This window comes from Nerophis ophidion, linkage group LG05, assembly GCF_033978795.1.
Source record: "Nerophis ophidion isolate RoL-2023_Sa linkage group LG05, RoL_Noph_v1.0, whole genome shotgun sequence".
Classification (NCBI taxonomy): domain Eukaryota; kingdom Metazoa; phylum Chordata; class Actinopteri; order Syngnathiformes; family Syngnathidae; genus Nerophis; species Nerophis ophidion.
The window spans coordinates 46,687,278-46,708,325 of NC_084615.1; the positions used below are offsets into that span (position 1 = coordinate 46,687,278).

General features: G+C 41.8%; 1 protein-coding gene across 3 annotated transcripts in view; it reads right to left on the reverse strand.

Moving 5' to 3' along the window:
* The window catches only part of cnksr3 (cnksr family member 3), a 30,971-nt gene that overhangs the window by 8,499 nt on the left and 1,424 nt on the right, over positions 1-21,048 (reverse strand). For 2 of the 3 annotated variants that reach the window (XM_061901123.1, XM_061901122.1), the window contains exons 2-3: positions 7,589-7,752; positions 7,056-7,258 (exon numbers count right to left, since the gene is read on the reverse strand). In XM_061901123.1, the coding sequence (XP_061757107.1) occupies positions 7,056-7,258; positions 7,589-7,752 (367 nt within the window). Of the gene's footprint in view, positions 1-7,055; positions 7,284-7,588; positions 7,753-21,048 lie in introns of those variants that run through there. The other variant, XM_061901124.1, reaches the window with a different exon arrangement.

The following is a 21,048-nucleotide window of genomic DNA, read 5'->3' on the forward strand; positions in this document are numbered from 1 at the left end:
CTTCTTCCCTACAAGAACAATAGGGTTGCACCATGCGCTGTGGGATTCTTCTATTACTCCTAACTCCAGCATGGTTTTTAATTCGTCCCGCACTATTTTGCGTTCGTGCTCGGGAAGCCTGTATGGCCGAGACCGCACCGCTGGTCTCAATATGATGTTGGTTGAGATGCGTGCGCCCGGGCCGCGAGGAGAACACATCTGCATAGCGCCGCTGTAACTCAACAACCTCCGCTCTTTGAGCCAATGTGAGCTGGTCATCACAGGGAAGAGGAGAAGAAGAAGCAGAGTGCGGGATATCTGGCCCCAACTCCTCCTCCTCTCTCACTACCGTCACCATGGAGACAGGCTCGGCCTCCCTCCATACTTTCAGTAGGTTTACATGGTAAATTTGTAAGCCTCCACCTCGGTCCGAGCGTCGAACCTCGTAGTCCACATCATTTACCTGCCGTGTGACCTCAAAGGGTCCTTGCAACTTTGCCAGTAATTTTGAGCTGGAAGATGGGAGTAGTACAAGTATTTTTTTCTCCCGGTGAAAATTTTCTCAGCTGGGTTCCCTTGTTGTACATACGCTGTCGCCGTTGCTGGGCGCGGAGCAAATTTTCGCGTAACAAGAGCCCCACCTGGTGGAGTTTTGCTCGCAGGTCCATAACGTATTGTATTTCGTTTTTACTGCGGCTTGAACCTTCCTCCCAGCTTTCTTTATTTAGGTCCAATACGCCGCGCGGCTTCCTGCCGTATAATAACTCGAACGGTGCAAAACCGGTAGAGGTCTGGGGTGCCTTCCGCATCGCAAACATTAGGGGATCCAGCCATTTATCCCAATTAGGTTTGTCCTCGTGCGTGAACTTACAGATCATGGTTTTCAGCGTTTTATTAAACCGTTCCACCAGCCCGTCAGTTTGTGGGTGGTATACACTGGTGCGGATCGCTTTAATCCCCAATAACCCGTACAGTTCCTTTATCGTGCGTGACATAAAGGACGTGCCTTGGTCCGTCAAAATGTCTTTCGGGATTCCGACGCGGGAAATGACCGTGAAGAGTGTTTGCGCCACAGTCTTGGCAGAGATGGAGCGCAGCGGCACTGCTTCGGGATACCGCGTTGCGTAATCCACCAGAACTAACACAAAGAGATATCCCCGTGTGCTTGGGTTAAATGGTCCGATGAGGTCCATCCCAATTCTTTCGAACGGGACCTCCATGAGTGGTAATGGGCGCAAAGGGGCCTTCGGGACGGCCGCTGGGTTTACCAGCTGGCAATCCGGACAGGCAGCACACCAGCGGCGTATGTCTGCCCGGATGCCTGGCCAATAGAAACGGACCATGACCCGATTGAGTGTTTTCTCGTACCCCAAGTGGCCAGTGAGGAGATTGCAGTGCCCCGCCTGGAAAACCATTTCCCGGAGGGGTTTTGGCACCAACAACTGGGTGGACTCCTCACCTGTTTGAGTGTCACAGCTCACTCTATATAACCTATCCCTAATAATCACAAAGTGGGGGAATACCTACGTTTACCCCGGGCGCACCAGCTAACCGTCTATGCAAACCACCTGGTCCCAGGCCGCGCGCTAAGTTTCATCACGGGACTGCTCAAGGGGAAAATCCTCCGTGGACTGCCAGGGGAGGGCCGGTGGGGCCTCCCGCAAAGCCCCAGCCGGTTCCCGCCTGTCAGTGCCGGATGAATCCGCGTCGCCAGCGAGTACTGCGCGGATATTCCCCCGTCCGACAGTCTGTCAACGCATCCCCACACATTGTGTCACTAACTGGTTAAACCCCGGCCAATTTGTTCCTAAAATTATGGGATGCGTAAGGTGCGCGCTTGCGGCAAACCTTAACATTATGCTTTTGACCTTCATACCAAATTTCCACTGGCACAATCGGGTACTCGTGCACATCCCCATGAATACAACTAATTCTTCCCAGTGTCGCCTGCCTCAACACCCCGGGTCGAACCAGGTTTTGGTGCATCATGGACTGTTTACAGCCCGAATCCACCATTGCCCGGTATGTACTCCCTTGTATTCCTACTGGGACACAGTACGTCTCCCCCGGATCGGGGGCGGGTGCTGGGATCCCGACAACCCACATCACATGCCCCACCTCCATTAAGGAGCACTTCCGGCGAACGTGACCGGGTTGACCGCAACCCCAGCACACCGGCCCGGGCGTCTGAGGCGCTCTCTGTGAGGGAAGCCCTCTCTGGACAGCGCTGGTACCCTGAAACAGACAAGGAGACAGTGGATTAGCTCCCCGGTTCCCCCCCCTTGTTGGATGTGCATGTGTGTGTGACTGGGTGCGTGTGCGCGTGTTGATTGTTCAAGGAGGGGACCTGATCTTTACTTCCCGGTCCTCCGGCCAGGTGAGGGCGCCACTCCATTGCCCGTCAGTCTGGTGGTGGGAGTCGTCGGCGTGGAGCTGGGATGGGCCTTTCCGCTGCCTTCGGTGTGTTGTCCCTCTGGACCGCTAGGTGGTCCTCAGCCAGCGCAACTGCTGTTTTTAACTACGTTGGACGGTGGTATCTCACCCATGCTGCGGTCCTGGGCGGGAGGGCGTCGACAAAGTGCTCCAGGAGGATTCTTTCAACCACTCGAGGATCTTGACCATTTGGTTGAAGCCATCTGTTCGCCGCGTCCCTCATTTGCTGCGCCAGGACGAATGGTCGGTCTTCTTGGCCCAATTTCATCGCTCGGAACCTCCTCCGGTGACCCTCCGAGCTGCTGCCGACCCGATCTAGGATGGCGTGGCGTAAGTTGTCGTACTGCATCCAACGCCGCTCGCTGTGCCTCCCCCACCAGAAGCGGCAGCAGCTTCACTCCCCACTCTGCCTCTGGCCATCCGCATGAGGTCGCCGTGGCCTCGAAGACATCCAGGAAGGTGTGGGGATCTTCTGCCTCCCCCATTCGCTGCATGGATGTCACTGCTCCCCCTCCTACCGTGGATCTGTCCATCAGCTGCTGGATTAGCTGCGTCTGTTGCCGGCTTGCTGCCGATACCTCGGCCAGCACTTGCCCGAGCGCCTCCAGGGGTGATGTGGTGGACATCGTCGTGGTTCGCTTAAGTTGGGTGCCAGTTGTGGAGGTTTCCTGCGTCTCGCCCGGCTTCTTCTGACCACAGTATCACAGCTCAGGATACAGGTTTGACAGTCTTGAATACATCTTTTACTTTACACAATTGTCCGTCTTCCAAGCTTTTCAGCGGTCTCTGTTCGTCGCTGTGCGTCTCGCCCGCGTCCTCATGCGTCTGTCTGTCTTCATGGTCTCCAGCGCTGCTAATAAAGGGAACAGGTGATTAGATAACTCGTTCCAGCTGAGGTATCCACTCACCTGTTGGCTGCTTCATGGCCGGCCCCTGCACATACCCCGCCCGCAGGGGACACGTAGAACACGCCCCTCTCCACATATACATATACACACATATATATACTGTACATATATATACGTACACACACACACACACATATTATATATATATATATATATATATATATATATACATACACACACATATAAAATACATATATATACATGTTACACACACACACGAAGAGAAAGGCGGAGCTTTCAAACAAGCACCACCTTGTGGTGAGTCGGCTCTTATGGTGGGGGAAGATGCCCAACAAACCTGGCAGGCCCAAACGCATAATGAGGGTCTGCTGGGAACATCTGGGTGAGTCTCCTGTCGAAGAGAGTTTCAATTCCCACCTCCGGATGAACTTGGAACATGTTTCGAAGGAGGCGTTGGACATTGTGTCTGATTGGTTCTGTTTTTATTTACGAATCATACAACAGGCCAACTTCACTGGTTTTGGGTTTTGTATAAATGCAGGGTAAAATTAACAATAACAATTTTTTTCAAGCAAAGTGTCTTGCACTTTAATATGATAGTGTATTCATTAAATACAATGTCAAAGATTATTTCAATTATCTTAAACACTAGCCTTGTGATGAGGTGGCGACTTGTCCAGGGTGTACTCCGCCTTCCGCCTGATGGTAGCTGAGATAGGCACCAGCGCCCCCCGTGACCCCAAAGGGAATAAGCGGTAGAAATGGATGGATCTTAAACTCTACAAAAATATGTGTCTGTCGCTTCTTCTTAAAATGAATCTTAACCATGAAATATGATTTGAATCCTTCATAATAGTACATTTGTGTTACTTCTTACAACTACTGATTGATATAAGTTTATTTCAAACATGTATACTGTTTCAATAAGATACATCATAGATTTTCTGAAAAGGAGTAGGAAAAAGCAAAGCTTATTTAATCAATTATTCTAAATACAACAGTTCTCTTCATAAATAGTTAAGCTACTTAGGATTCACTTAAAGTGGAACTTCACTTTTTTGGAATTTTGCCTATCGTTCACAATCATTATGAAAGACAAGACAACTGATCCGCTTACAACGGAGCCTATGGGAGCTGCTCTATTCTGCCTATAAAGCCCTTAACAAAACATCCTAACACCTCAACTAAGGTTTTATATACATGACGTAAGTACATTTATAATAAGAATTCATATTTACATATTTTGATCATTTTAAGCATACACGACATTAATTTTATAAACGCATCACAACGTTAATTTTTTTTCTCAAAATCACTAATTATTACTTACTGCAGACTTTATGAGACCCAAAAAACTTAATACACTATCACATACTGTACAATTTAGATGAAGAATGACATGACCCAAGCCTCTTTTCGTGTCGTTCTCGCCATTTCCGGGTCCTAATCGGCTGCCGAAGTGTATCAACTTGTAAGAATGGGTCCACAGCCTTATACTATCCAGGTGAGAGGCATGATTTATGAACTATAATGAACATCCAGGGACTGAGGAAAAACCTCACCAGTTGATCATGTCAAAATTGCACACAAGGTTGTGGTTACGCCGTCGCTGTAAACACTTTTTCTGTGTTAGCGCTTATAATAACAATATCATTAACATTTGGTTAATATTCAAATCACAAAATGTAAATGAAGTATTATTGGAGGTTTTTGAATGTTTTTTTTTATTGGATTTTACAGGCGAAATAGAGGACCTCCCAAAAGCTCCGCTGTAAGCAGAGTATTATTTGCAAGTAAGAATGTATTTAAAAAAAACAATACATCGTCATGTCTTTCATAATGATTGTGAACGATAGGCAAAATAAAAAGTGCAGTTCCCTTTTAATGATACTAATATCTTATTTTCAGTATGTTCTAACTTGGATTTTTCACTAAGGTTATATTTCTCCTTTTCTGTTGAGAATAATTGTTGTACATTTTTTGGCAGATGTTTATATTTACTTTTAATTTCAGCTGTTTGCAAATGCACGGAATCAATAAATTTCAATATTTTGGATTTAATAAAATGACTTGTATATTCTCGATAGCCAACATTATGTAATATTATAACAATACTTTGCTTATTTTCTTAAAGAATAAGAATTTAAAAAAGTAAAAATTTAAATTTAAGTGGTGTTCCTGAGTTTTCCCTAACTTTTAAGGTAAACTATATTGCCAAAAGTATTTGGCCACCCATCCAAATGATCAGAATAAATGGTAAATGGGTTGTACTTGTATAGCGCTTTTCTCAAGGTACTCAAAGCGCTTTGACACTACTTCCACATTAACCCATTCACACACACATTCACACACTGATGAGGGAGCTGCCATGTAAGGTGCTAACCAGCACCCATCAGGAGCAAGGGTGAAGTGTCTTGCTCAGGACACAACGGACGTGACGTGGTGAGTACTTGGTGGGGATTGAACCAGGGACCCTCGGGTTGCGCACGGCCACTCTGCCCTAATCACTTGGCCCGGTAAATAAAATCAAGCACTTACGCATGGAGACTGTTTCTACAAACATTTGTGAAAGAATGATTACCAGCGTGGAACTGTCATAGGATGCTACCTGTGCAACAAATCCAGTCGTGAAATTTCCTCGCTCCTAAATATTCCAAAGTCAACTTTATTATAAGAAAAGTGAAGAGTTTGGGAACAACAGCAAGTCAGCCGCCAAGTGGTAGGCCACGTAAACTGACAGAGAGGGGTCAGAGGATTCTGAAGAGAATAGTGCAAAGACTTTCTGCCCAGTCAGTTCCTAAGGAGCTCTAAACTTCATGTGACCTTCCAAATTAGCCCACGTACAGTAAGTAGAGAGCTTCATAGAATGGGTTTCCATGACTGAGCAGCTGCATCCAAGCCATACATCACCAAGTCCAATACAAAGCATGGGATGCAGTGGTGTAAAGCACGTCGCCACTGGACTCTAGAGCAGTGGGGACGCGTTTTCTGGACTGATGAGTCACGCTTTTCCATCTGGCAATCTTATGGGCCAGTCTGGGTTTGGAGGTTGCCAGGAGAACGCTACATTTCGGACTGCACTACGCCGAGTATGACATTTAGTGGAGGAGGAATTATGGTGTGGGGTTGTTTTTCAGGAGTTGGGTTTGGCCCCTTAGTTCCAGGGGCAGGAACTTTGAATGCTCCAGGATACCAAAACATTTTGAAAAATTCCATGGGATGGCACTTCAAGCTCATGTGTGAGTAAAGGCAGTTGGCCAAATACTTTTGGCAATAAAATGTACGTGTTATGGCCAAAATTATTAACATCTCTGAAAAGTCACATGGTCTACAGAAAGTTACGTCATTCACATCCTCTGTGAAGAACAAAATAAAATAATTTTTTATGTATATATTTCATTATGTGTCAATTATGAGTGGGGATTAAAATCTAAGCACAGTCCTACTACCTAAATTATTTTTGATAATTTTTATTATAAGTTCTTAGTGTCAATATGCTAATAGCATAAGCACCATGTATTTAAATGTCATGTATTTGTTAGTAATATGCCAAAAACTTTGTTACATTCAATCCTGTTACTCAACCAGAAGAAGAACCTTGCTGAAAAATAAAATTAAGTTGCGTGAACTGAATCAATGTACATTTCGAATTTGTGTATTATCAGATGTATAGTTGAAAAAAGACCAGAATAAGGAGAAATGTGCAATGATTAGGTATAGAAGTCAAATGATGGGGAACATCAACCAAACAACGCAAACCTAATTTTAGCCCACCTGTCCAGCCACGCCAGCAAACTCTTGGCAGCGGCGATGAGCTCGACCACGGCGCTCAGGAACTCGTTAGATGGCTGATGGGCACTTTTGCTCTGGTAGGCAGGATTCTTCCGGCGCTGTGACACGGCGCTGCTCAGGTTGTGATAGGCCAACCTCATCTTGCCCACCAGAGTCTTTAGGTGGTCCGACTCCACACCGTAGTTCTGATCAGAGACCACACTAAGGGTACTGTTAGGAGTTTGAGGTGTTACAACATGGACAACTTGCAAAGGAAATGTGTGTTTTTGAGATAGTGTAGGGGTCTTTGTGAAAAGTGGGCAGGGCCTCATGCTGCTCCAGCTACAGTACATCACTTAACCCACGGTTTGGTCTTACAGAAAAACTACTAATGTATCAGCGCACCTTTCTCCTGTGTGAATGTGCCTGCACCACATGGTCACCATGGCAACATAGGTTCTGTAAGCTACCTATCTTAATTGACCTTTTGTTAACAATAGAAATTGTGAGACACAAACATTATCAACATGGCTGACCAGTGCACACAGCAGATCCACAGCTTCCAGCATCAGCTCCTGGTGTCCAACCTTTGCCACGCCCACTGACAGCAGCTCTTGGTGGGACATCTTGAGCAGCTTCTCACCGTCCACTTGCTGCCACCTGAAGGAGGGGAGGTACTGCTGCAGGTTGTCGTCCAGACCTGCAGTGGCATAAGGTTGAGAGTTAGTGCACATCTTGGAATTTTACATCATGTAACTTAGGTCTGGACGGTAAACCGGTAAAAAGTTATATCGGTATATTTTGATGTGCCTTTGTTATGGCCCTTCGCTCTTTTCTGCACCTGACGGGCAAAACACAGTGCATCCTCTTTAGCTCAATCCCTGCCCCTTGCACGTTAACGTAGTCTTCTCTGACGCACAATGACGCAGCGCAACAAACTTTTAGAAAATATATGGCGGTGATTTGCAGACTTCTCGACTACAGAGCAATTTGTGAATGAATACAGCTTGATTTACACAAACACTAATATGCTTGAGAACCTATATCTCTCCTTGTAGTGAAGTGAAGTGCAGTGAATTATATTAATATTGCGCTTTTCTCTAGTCACTCAAATCGCTTTACATAGTGAAACCCAATATCTAAGTTACAATTAAACCAGTGTGGGTGGCACTAGGAGCAGGTGGGTAAAGTGTCTTGCCCAAGGACAGAACGGCAGTGACTAGGATGGTGGAAGCGGGGATCGTACCTGGAACCCTCAAGTTGCTGGCACGGCCACTCTAGCAACCGAGCTATACCGCCCCCTAGCCCTTTTAGCGATTAGCATTTTATTGCATGCCATAAGTATTCTATATGTCAGGTAAACACAAATTAATTTTGGTACAAAGACCTACACTAGGCCACTACACAGTGGCCTAATGCTTAGAGTGTTCGCCCTGAGATTGGTAGGTCGTGAGTTCAAACCCCAGCCGAGTCATACCAAGGACTACAAAAATGGGACCCATTACCTCCCTGCTTGGCACTCGGCATCAAGGGTTGGAATTGGAGGTTAAATCACCACAAATGATTCCTGCCCACTGCTCCCCTCACCTCCCAGCGGGTGAACAAGGGGATGGGTCGAATGCAGGGGACAAATTTCACCACACCTAGTGTGTGTGTGACAATAATTGGAACTGTAACTTTTTAACTTTAATTATGATTGCAATTAGAGATATTAGAGGTTTCCTGTAGTTCTTGACCAGTTTTGCACACACTGCAGCAAAGAATTAGTCCCACTTCTACGTACAGATCTTTTCCAGATCCTTAAGGTTTTGGGGCTGTCGCGTGGCAATGCGGAAATATTTTCAATTAGGTTCAGGTCAGGGGACTGGCTAGGCCAGTGTTTTTCAACCTTTTTTGAGCCAAGGCACATTTATTGCGTTGAAACAATCCTGGAGGCACACCACCAGCAGAAATCATTTAAAAAACGAAACTCAGTTGACAGTAAAAATTTGTTGTCGCAATTGTTGGATATGACTTTAAACCATAACCAAGCATGCATCAATATAACTCTTGTCTCAAAGTAGGTGTACTGTCTTGACCTGTTACATCACGCCTAGACTTATTTTGAGTTTTTTGCTGTTCTCCTGTGTGTAGTGTTTTAGTTCTTGTCTTGCGCTCCTATTTTGGTGACTTTTTCTCTTTTTTTCGTATTTTCCTGTTGCAGTTTCATGTCTTCCTTTGAGTGATATTTCCCGCATCGACTGTTTTAGCAATCAAGGACATTTCGGGTGTTTTTATCCTTCTTTGTGGGGACATAGTTGATTGTCATGTCATGTTCGTATGTACATTGTGGACGCCGTCTTTGCTCCACAGTAAGTCTTTGCTGCCGTCCAGCATTCTGTTTTTGTTTACTTTGTAGCCAGTTCAGTTTTATTTTGTTCTGCATAGACTTCCTTAAGCTTATGACTTTTCTTAGGGGCACACACCTTTTGTTTATTTTTGGTTTAAGCGTTAGAAACCTTTTTACCTGCACACTGCCTCCGTCTGTTTCCAACATCTACAAAGCAATTAGCTACCGGCTGCCACCTACTGATATGGAAGAGTATTACACGGTTACTGTGCTGAGCTCTAGACAGCCCCGACACTCAACAACAACACATAATTTGTAGATTATAATTACTGGTTTGCAAAACATATTTTCAACCCAAATGTGTGAAATTAGATAATCTCCCAAGGCCACGGCACAACAGACTATCTCGCGGCACACTCACAGTGGTTGAAAAACAATGGGCTAGGCAACTCCAAGGACCTTGAGATGCTTCTTACGGAGCCACTCCTTAGTTTACCTGGCCGTGTGTTTTGGGTCGTTGTCATGCTGAAAGACCAATCTATGACCCATCATCAATGCTCTGAGGGAAGGAGATTTTTGGACAAGATCTTGCGATGAATGGCCCCATACATCTTCCCCTCAATACGACACAATCGTCCTGTCCCCTTTGCAGAAAAGCATCCACAAAGAGTGATGTTGCCACCTCTGTGCTTCCAGGTTGAGATGGTGTTGTTGGGATTGTGCTCATCAGTCTTTTTCCGCCAAACGCGGTGCGTGGAGTTTAGACCAAAAAGCTCTATTTTCGTCTCATCTCATTCCTCCTTTGGATCATCCAGATAGTCATTGGCAAACTTCAAACAAGCCTTGACATGCACTGTCTTGGGCAAGTGGACCTTGCGTGCGCTGCAGGATTTGAATCCATGGCAGCGTAGTGTCTTACTGATTGTTTTCTTTGAGACTGTGGTCCCAGCTCTCTTCTGGTTGTTGACCACGTCCTGCCGTTTAGTTCTGGGCTGGTCCCTCAGCGTCCTCATGATCATTAGCCATGTGTACATAGACAACATGTATTTAATCTCATCATCATTCGGATTAGAATGTTAGTGTGCACATGAACCCTGAGAATTATCTGATTATAACGCGCATTTTCATGCATTACACCTTGTATCGGAATACTTTACTTTGTTTGACACGCACAGAACATAAACGGAAAGGTCTGTTATTGTTTATGCTACGCCGCTATCTTCAAACAAGTTTGCTCACTGCAGGTGCTTGAGAATCAGCTAACTTCCACTGTAAACAAACATGGCTTTATGCATTTCTGTTTGTCCGACGTTATCACGATATTTATAATTTTTTCCTTCTGTTCATTTCTTTTGTTTTTCTTTTTGTGAAATGGAGCTGTTCTGTGCCATTTATGTTGTGATATGTATATCATGCCGCATTTCTTAATATTACGACGTTCTGTTTATGTGTCTGAGGCTAGCAGTTAGCACTTGAAGTATCTAGTGAATAAAACAGCTTGTTAAGACGACAACTGGATACCTTCTTTTATTGTCAGATCGACACATTACACTCCAGACCATACTTTTGTTTTTGCTAGTCTCGATTGTAGCTGAGATAGGCGCCAGCGCCCCCCGCGACCCGAAAAGAGAATAAGCGGTAGAAAATGGATGGATGGATAGTCTTGTTTTAAAGCATCAAACTCAAAGGCATATAACGCTACGTCTGTACATGTTGAATTTGGGGAGACAGCAGCAAGACAATTGCTTCATTCCAAGACTATCAAATGTAGTCCCACACCACTATCACCAAAGTATATCTGAAATCAAAGACATGCGCAGTAAGGATGATTCCAATCTGAATTATTCCGAATGGCATGTTTACATGAAGCATTTTTATTCCGGTTAGACTCTTAATCTGATGAAGTGTGTCCATGTGCACAAAGCTTTTGATGCTCCACAAGGCGAGATATTGCATGGAGCGCCAGATTGAGTGAGACTGACCATCATCTTGAACTTCTTCCATTATCTAATGATTGCGCCAACAGTTGTTGCCTTCTCACCAATCTACTTGCCTATTGTCCTGTAGCCCGCCTTGTCCGTTCCTACAATTATATATCTTATGTCCTTACACAGCTCTATGGTCTTGGCCATTGTGGGGCGGTTGGAGTTTGTTTCATTAAGAGTGTGGGCAGGTGTCCCTATACAGGTAACAATTTCAAATAGGCGCAGTTAATACAGGTAATGAGTGGAGAGCAGGAGTATTTTATAAAGAAACACTAACAGGTCTGTGAGAGCCAATATTCTTACTGGTTGTTAGGTGATCAAAAGCTTATTTCATGCAATTAAATGCTAATTAATGAGTTAAAAATCATATAATGTGGTTTTCTTAATTTTTGTTTTAGATTAAGTCACTCACAATTGAAGAGTATCTATGATAAAGATGACATGCTTTGTAAATGGAAAAATGTGCACAATCAGCAATGTATCAAATAATTATTCTCCTTGCTACTTGCCAGGCATTTCCAGTTTTATATTTTTTTAAAGTGACGCAATTATAGCTTTCCTTGGTAATGAGATATATTTGTTAAAGACTAATTCTGTTACTAATTCTATAAATGTTTTGACAAAGTAACAACTATAAATTTTCAAAGTAATTTTCTATGCACTATTAGTCTGGGAAAAAAAGTAAACTCTTTTAAACCCAGTGACCTCGCCAAGTCCAGTGGCGCCACTGCCTACGCCACCCTGAACTTTGCCCTGAGCAGCATGATGGACTTCTGACCTGCAGCCCTAGTGAAAGCTCAACACTGGACAAGTCACAAATGAATACCATGATGATGGGATAAGATACAACAATAATGACGATGATATCGCTATTTAATTATAAGTACACATCCAGTAGGTCTCCAAAAATCATATTGTGTTTGAGTATGATTAATAGGTTTATTAATTGTAGGCATGTGAGCATGCTTCGAGAAATAAAGAGAAAAACTGACAAAAAAGGGAGGACAATTTATTTCTCTGCCACAAAAGTCTCAAAATAAAATTTTGAAAATCAAGACTAAATTCGTTGCAATTTTTACTTTTGATGTATTCTCATCTAATAACCTCTTTTGGCTGTCTTTTTGACACTTACATGTCACATGTGATGTACCACAGATTTTTTCCCCCCATTAGATAATTTACTGACATTATTGTCATTGACAGTGTAATGTTAAAATATTTAACATGCAAGCAGACAACCCAGAAAACGTTTCTCATAAGGCAACTGGTTCGGCACAAACGGTGTTAGGAAACTACATGTGGTTCGTAACAAAGGATGTTCGGATTGTAATCATCCAAGTATGATTATCAGCAAAGTGGAAACCTGTCAACGATGCGGCTCGGAGAGCGAACGCAGGGGACAACAAGTAAGCTAGCTGGATGATGATAACTCTGCTAATTAGCGAGACTTTTTCGGCACCCCCAATCATCTCCCAGTCATGCAATTTAGTGCGGCGTTTAGGCAGGAGGGATAACGAGCGCCCGCTGGTGAAGTAAGAGTTCAACAATTTTTGTTTACATCCTATTATGTTGATATAGTAGTCCATCCATCTATCCATTTTCTACCACTTATTCCCTTCAGGGTTACGGGGGGCGCTGGGGCCTATCTCAGCTACAATCGGGCGGAAAGCGGGGTACACCCTGGACAAGTCGCCACCTCATCGAGGGGCCAACACAGATAGACAGAAAACATTCACACTCACATTCACACACTTGGGCCAATTTAGTGTTGCCAATCAACCTATCCCCAGGCGCATGTCGTTAGTGTTGCCAATCAAACTATCCCAGGTGCATGTCTTTGGAGGTGGGAGGAAGCCGGAGTACCCGAGGGGAAGCCACGCAGTCATGGGGAGAACATGCAAACTCCAGACAGAAAGAGCCCGAGCCTGGAATTGAACCCAGGACTACTCAGGACCTTCGTATTGTGAGGCACATGCACTAACCCCTCTACCACCGTGCTGCGGTTTAAATAATTCACCTGCGGAATTTTTGTTATTGTCACAGAGTTCCGATCTGACAGGTTTTTACGGGAATTATTTCCGGTTGTGTGTTATTGCGTAGAGAAACCACGCATGTAGATACTGGTCCATTGCTGAAAAGAAAAAGTCTGAATGTCATTAAAACAATTATCTCCATCTTTTGACACACCTCCTTAGACTTCTGTCCTTACATGCTACAATATTTCATTAAAAATTGCAAAGTGATATTTTGATGTGAAAATGTATGTTTAGAAACGCAGATTTCCTCGTTTTTGCCTGTAACTAGTGGTGTCCATGTACTGCATGGAGTAGCTAAAATAAGGTTAAGGCAGTTTGGATCAGTTCCAGTGAAAGTAAACAAACAAGCAGAAGTTTTTGGACACCAAATGGCTGATGTGAAGCACACTCGGGTGTCAAGACAACAAAAGGTGTCAACTGCGCAGATGAGCAGCATGTGGTCGATACTTACTCCAACAGATGGCTGGCAGGGATTTTCTGAGCAAATAAAGTACTGATACGACGCCTCCTGTTTGGACCTGGAACACCTCTGACGCCAAGAACAACAACAACAATCTCATAAGAACAACAACAAATTTATTTTTAAGACATCTATCATTCAATTGGAACATCATAAGCTCAAGTCAACATCAAATAAGTATTTACTGTAACAACAACAGCGTGGAACTCCAAACATGATATTCATGTGTCATGAAAGTTAAGTTTTGGGAAATCCTATTCTCGACTCCAAATTTCTGAAAGTCAAGGCTGTGTCTTCACTTGCACACTTCAAATGTGTCTTTTAAGTGTGTAAATGCAGTGCACTGCAGGTTGTCAGATTACTTCCATCAGTACACTTCTAAAAGTACTCGGAGGTACCTCAGTTTTTGTATGCCCCACTTTTTGTATGATTTAGTGTTTAAAGAAAATTGTTATCCTTTTTTTCATACACCGCTTTAATTATCATACAATGAATGCATAATTCTCTGGAATGAAGTGTCCAAATAAAAAATCCCGCATTGTTTTTTTGAGTACGGCTCCAAAACAATACCTTTCGCATATAAACTGACAATGGTACCGATTCCCGAGACCTGAGAATTAACTCAACCGTACCAGTTTTCGGTCATTTTGTGTGCTTATGCGGTGATAGTTGTTAATTTGTTTAATAACAAATCCCTTTTTAACACTTATCAGTGAGCTGATAATGAAAAATGTGCTGTCCAGTTGTTATATTTTCATTTCTAAGACTTATGGATATCATTTGCAAGTTTTCATTCTACTCAGTTTGTCCTAGGTGTGTTGCATAGTCAGGAAGTAGTCTTTGCCATTAAGTTTAAGTTGTTTCTTTTGTTGAATCCTTAATAGTGTTTATACTGTACAGTACTTTTTACACAGCAGCTGTTTGATTGTAACGTGCATCCTAGCTATAGTTTTCATTAACACATTTTAAGGTTTTGAAATGGCTGTGTAAAATGGCTAAGGTAATGAGTAGCATGTATATGGGATATCTCATGTGAAGTAGCATTACGCTAACACATTTTGAAAAGTGGAGCCTCAAATTTGAGCACTGTCTATGAGGCGTGCTTTCTTTTTTGGCATGGAAAATTGCAACATTTCTGCTACGAATACGCCTGTTTGCTCGCCAAGTGTTTGACGTCATATGCAACAAAGGTATCAAAATATGGTTCCGTTTGATTAAAAGTACCAAAATCAGTACCCTTCCCACAAAGGGACCAAAGAAGCTAGTGAGTGACAGCACATTACTACAGAAATGGATGATGTAAAGATGGTTCCATAATTTTGTGAATCACAAACATGCACGCTAAACCACACGGACACACAAACAGGGACAAGGGTTTGAAGATGATTGTCAGCTCAGACAAGAAATTAGAAGCTTTCCTAGGAGGATGAAGACGTGAAAGAAAGTGCAGACATTTTTTTCATTCCACATGTAGAAGGTTTTAGTGCAGCACCTTTGTTTGCTCTGCTCCCACTGGCAGGGTCTTCAAACGTCTGGCACACGGCAAGCGGTAACGCCACCCTGGAATACTGCAGAGACGCTTTGTGTGCTTTGGCATCAGTCACAATTCTCACACTGCACAAAACTCACAGTCATATGATCATCTATGGAATGCTTTTTCCTTCACTATCACACATACAATACTACTGCTGTTATTACAATACGGCACTGAGCCGACATCTCATTCATTCACACTTTGACAAATAACACCCCGAATAATATTATCTCCAATAAAAAAATATCTAATCATAACATCTCTAATAATAATATCAACCATATTAATAACATCTCTACTAAATTGTCTGTAAAAATACATGAATCATGATCTAATAAAATTATCTCTAAAACTAACATAATTAATAATAACAGCATCTCTAATAACATATCTAAAAAAATAACATCTAATAATGACATATAAAATGACATCTCTAATAAAATCTCAAATGAAAAATTTTCTAAAAATATAATCTCCAATAAAAACACTTAAAACATCACTAACAACATCTCTGATAATTACAACATATATAAAATCTAATAATACTGCTAACATCTCTAATAATATCTAATATTACTGATAACATCTCTAATAACTTCTTTAATAAAATAATCTCTAATAATATAATCTCTATAATAATGTATTACTTTTGTAATATAATTTCTAACAATATTATCTCTAATAATACCATCTCTCATCACTTTTGCTTATTAACAGTCCAGTTAATCATTGAGCAAAGGTCAACAAGTCACACAGGATAAACACACACACGTACACACAACAAACGTTAGCAACAGCAAGCCACTAATAAGACATGAATGTATTCACTATAATTAACATCTCATTCGCATAAGACAGCTGTTGTGTGTGATGACATCATGAAGAAGCCCGAAGAGCACAAACTAACTAGGTACGAAAACAAGAAGTAGGCAGGGTATGGAGGAAAAGAGGTGGCACACGCCAACGTACACATTTGCATTGACCAAACAATATTAAAAGAGGAAAAGGATTTCCTTGAGGGAGGTGTACAAACTTGCAAACAGGAAGTGTGATTGTCTGGGCCACTCACACACGCACAAAGAGGTCAAAGTTTTAATTTGTTCCAAAACCAGAAGCTATGACTATAGATGTAATGCCAGTTACAAAATCTTCATCCTCAGTTAGCCATCAACCCAGTGGTACTAACGCAAACGTGTGCATGCACATACTGTATGTATGTGTAGACTACGGGTACATGTATGTACAAATAGTGTTTCCAATGTTGTACAGGTTCCATTCTTCCAGAACAGTTGCTGTGGACTACTGTGACGTTCCAGCAGCGTTGTGGAGGTTCCCCTCCCACTGAACAAACAACAGGCTCCAGGTCACATGATCCTACTCCACATCAGGTCCAAACCACAAAGTTTCTGTCAGGATTTGAACTTGCTCCAGTGAAAATTACCACACTAATAATACTCCCATGGGGATTATGCTGCAATGAAATGGACTGCAGATGGAAGAGTAGTTGACAGGTAGAGAGCAGGACCAGGTTCTGGTGTGGCAACACAACGGTTGCGTTTTGTGAATTGAACACAAAGCGAGCCAACAACAGTCCAGTAGACGAGCTATCAAAACTAGAACCTGTTTGGTAGATGCCTTACAAGCACTAGAACGTAGATCTATCTGAACACACCAAACTCATCCGTGCATCACGTGATCAATTGGATGCACATACACGTACAGAGGAGACGTTTGCTGATCTGAGATCTGCTCCAAGATGTTGAAAGGTTCTGTTAACTTCTATACAACACATCTAACCAAGTCACAGACAACTGCCCTTGCTGATAACTATCATCAACTAGGTGTTTCTTTCACTCATGGGTGTCCGAACTTCTGCTAACACATTCTGAAAAATCAATGGATTGGGGGCCATTCTAATACTTATTTTATGTTGTATGTTATGAATTATAATTGCTGGGATGTTACTGACGTGATCATGTCCAGCCCAATAAATATGTGTGATGGTCAAGCTAACTCTTTTATCAATGGGTACTAGGCGCCATTTAGCCTTTCTCAAAGAAAAATGTCCTATGTTTGTATTGTTTTTGGCTGTATGAATCGTTTAAATTATGAAAAGGATAAACGTTACTTCACAGTTCCTCAAGAGGTAATCAAAACAGGAGGAAGGGTTCAAGACTTTACGAAACGAAGAGAAAAGCATGCTAACACATTCTGAAAAAATCAATGGATTGGGGGCCATTCTAATATTTATTTTATGTTGTATGCTATGAATTCTAATTGCTCGGATGTTACTGACGTGATCATGTCCAGCCCAATAAATACGTGTGATGGTCAAGCTAACTCTTCTATCAATGGGTACTAGGGGCCATTTAGCCTTAAAGAAAAATGTCCAATATTTGTATTGTTTTTGGCTGTATGAATCGTTTAAATTATGAAAAGGATAAACGTTACTTCACAGTTCCTCAAGAGGTGATCAAAACAGGAGGAAGAGTTCAAGATTTTACGAAATGAAGAGAAAAGCATGCAGCTCACACTCCAGTCCAAGGGAGCACAGTCAAAGAATGCATGAGTTTGCAGTGATCAATCCGTTAAAAGTTTGTTTGATATACTTTTATTTCCCATTAAAGTACTATCTAGATATTATTTGTATTTTTTAAGCACTTTTGCTACAAGTTATTCAAAAAGTGTACATAAATGAAAGCAAATGTGAGCAAAACTGAAAAGAGTTAACCTTTTACCAAAAGGCAGCAATCATTAAAGAAGCTTTCAGCACATACATAATGTTGACATTTATAGTTATATTTAGATAAAAACAGGGGGAAACACGCTACTTGTAAACGGCGCGTGCAATAGCAACAAACGTGGAAGTACATACAAAGTTAAATCATGAAATGCAACCTTACCCGTTCAAAAAAACCATGCATTTTTTTCCGGGAGAGGCTTTATACCAATTTCCTTGACCCAGCCACACACAAAGAAATTGTAGACCTCAATACTTTTCTAAGTTTTCATCTGTTTTGTCGTGTAGAATGGCGTCTGGAGCACAATAGTTCGATATGTCGAAGAACACGACCGATATATGATCCTTGATATCACTCGATAAATATATTTTTTTATAAAAGTATAGGGATCTCAGTGTTTTCCCCCAGAAAATTTGTCGCCCAGGACAGGCGGACGCCTGTCGCTATCACGTCTCCACCTCATCACTGCCACCACAGCCTATGGGGGCAATAGACTACAGACTCTGATTACATTGAACACATATCTATGAAAAAAATAACTAAATAACAATACCTTATAATACATACAAAATATTTTGCATTTCAAAATAACATGCATTTGCTGATTGGCGATATAAAATATATATTTCAATATTTTTAACGTGAAGTAAAAACAAAATACAAAACAGTCCTAGTTACTTGACATACTAAGTATGTCATTATTATGACTTAGTAAGGCAATATTTGGACTTAGTAATTTACTAAGTCAAAATAATGACTTATCAAGTCAAGTCAATGACTTACTGTAATTAAGCGTTTGCAATAAGCGTTTGAAATAACAGGGTAAAAGTGGGGCCACATGCAGACATATGCTCAACTCACCATGCTTATCTTGTTACAGCATTTGGAAAGCCTGTAGTGGATTTGTATTATGTACATGTTATATTTTTATCAAAATGTGTTGGCAGGAGACCTTGTCATTTAAAACTAGGCTGCTACATTAGATAGATAGATAGATAGATAGATAGATAGATAGATAGATAGATAGATAGATAGATAGATAGATAGATAGATAGATAGATAGATAGATAGATAGATAGATAGATAGATAGATAGATAGATAGATAGATAGATAGATAGATAGATAGATAGATAGATAGATAGATAGATAGATAGATAGATAGATAGATAGATAGATAGATAGATAGATAGATAGATAGATAGATAGATAGATAGATAGATAGATAGATAGATAGATAGATAGATAGATAGATAGATAGATAGATAGATAGATAGATAGATAGATAGATAGATAGATAGATAGATAGATAGATGGATAGATAGATAGATAGATAGATAGAATAGAACTTTATTTATTCCTTCAGGAGAGTTCCTTCAAGAAAATTTAAATTTTCAGCACAATTCCTTTCAAGATCAGACAAAGTTACAGGTAGACAGAACAGGATTGCTGACGGGTCTGCCGGCTTCTAGCGCCCCTTACAAAAAAGGTGAGATACAGGTAAACAAGTGGGGGGAAATGGGAGAAAAAAATAAAGATTAAAATAAAAAAAATAAAAAAATCGGTCTAAGACTGGGCCCTGGAGAGAGAGTCCAGACTGAGGCCAAGGGAAAAAAACAACAACTCATAGCCATAGTATACATCCCTCTCACATGTGTGTAAGAGGGAAACATCAAACATCAAAGAAGACAACAGACATGAAAGACATTAAAGCAGCTGATGCAACCAGCCACTTCTACATACAGCAATGAATAAAAAGTAAAAGAAACATATACAATGTGGTGAATGACTAATGATTAATGTAACTACAGCTAAAAAAAAATTGTACAATAGCAATAGGAGAGACTATTCATCCCTGAACACCATGGAGGTCATGTAGGCGTTATGATGCAGTTAGTTACATTATTATATCAACTATCAGAGACAGCTTCAGGAAAGTCTTGATTGTCTACTGCCACCATGGTCTCTGTTCACACTAACCTGCTCAGGGCCTAGTGGTTAGTGTCCGCTTTTTAACCTTGTGACCTCTCACACGCAGGAAGTGTGTGCGTCTTTTGCTGTTTGTGTGTTGAGGCTTGTTTACTGCCTTACGACGATAATTATCTTCACTACAGTCTACATGCACGCACATGCATGCTGTACTATGACTTACCTGAAGAGATGAATCAACGATGGTGTGTACATGAGTGTGTTGAGGCTTGTTTAGCACTTAATGAATATAATCAACTTTAATACAGTCTATATGCACACACAAGCATGTTGTACTTTAACTGGTTAGAGTGTACGCCCTGAGATCGTGAGGTTGTGAGTTCAAACCCCAGCCGAGTCATACCAAACACTAAAAAAATGGGACCCATTACGTTCCTGCTTTGCACTCAGCATCAAGGGTTGGATATCTGGGTTAAATCACCAAAATGATTCCCGGGCGCGGCCACCTCTGCTGCCCACTGCCCCCCTCACCTCTCAGGGGGTGATCAAGGGTGATGGGTCAAATGCAGAGAATAATTTTGCCACACCTGGTGTGTGTGTGACAATCATTGGCACTTTAACTTAAACTTAACTGAAATATATAAACTAAATCTATTGTGGTGGACATTTGGACCTGGCCTTTCACCGTGTGTATGTGTGACAATCATTGGCACTTTAACTTAAACTTAACTGAAATATATAAACTAAATCTATTGTGGTGGACATTTGGACCTGGCCTTTCACCCAGCAGACATGCAGGTGGGGGTGTGGATTGTGACTGATTGGGTGCGCAAAGTTGGCAAAATTTACAGTGTATCTTTTAAGTTTTATGTTGGCAGTCTTACAATAACGTGTTTGGAAACCGCAACGTGTTTGTTAAATACACACGTCACAATAACATCACAACTTTACTGAACTTGGCCACATGCACTAAAAAGATAAAAT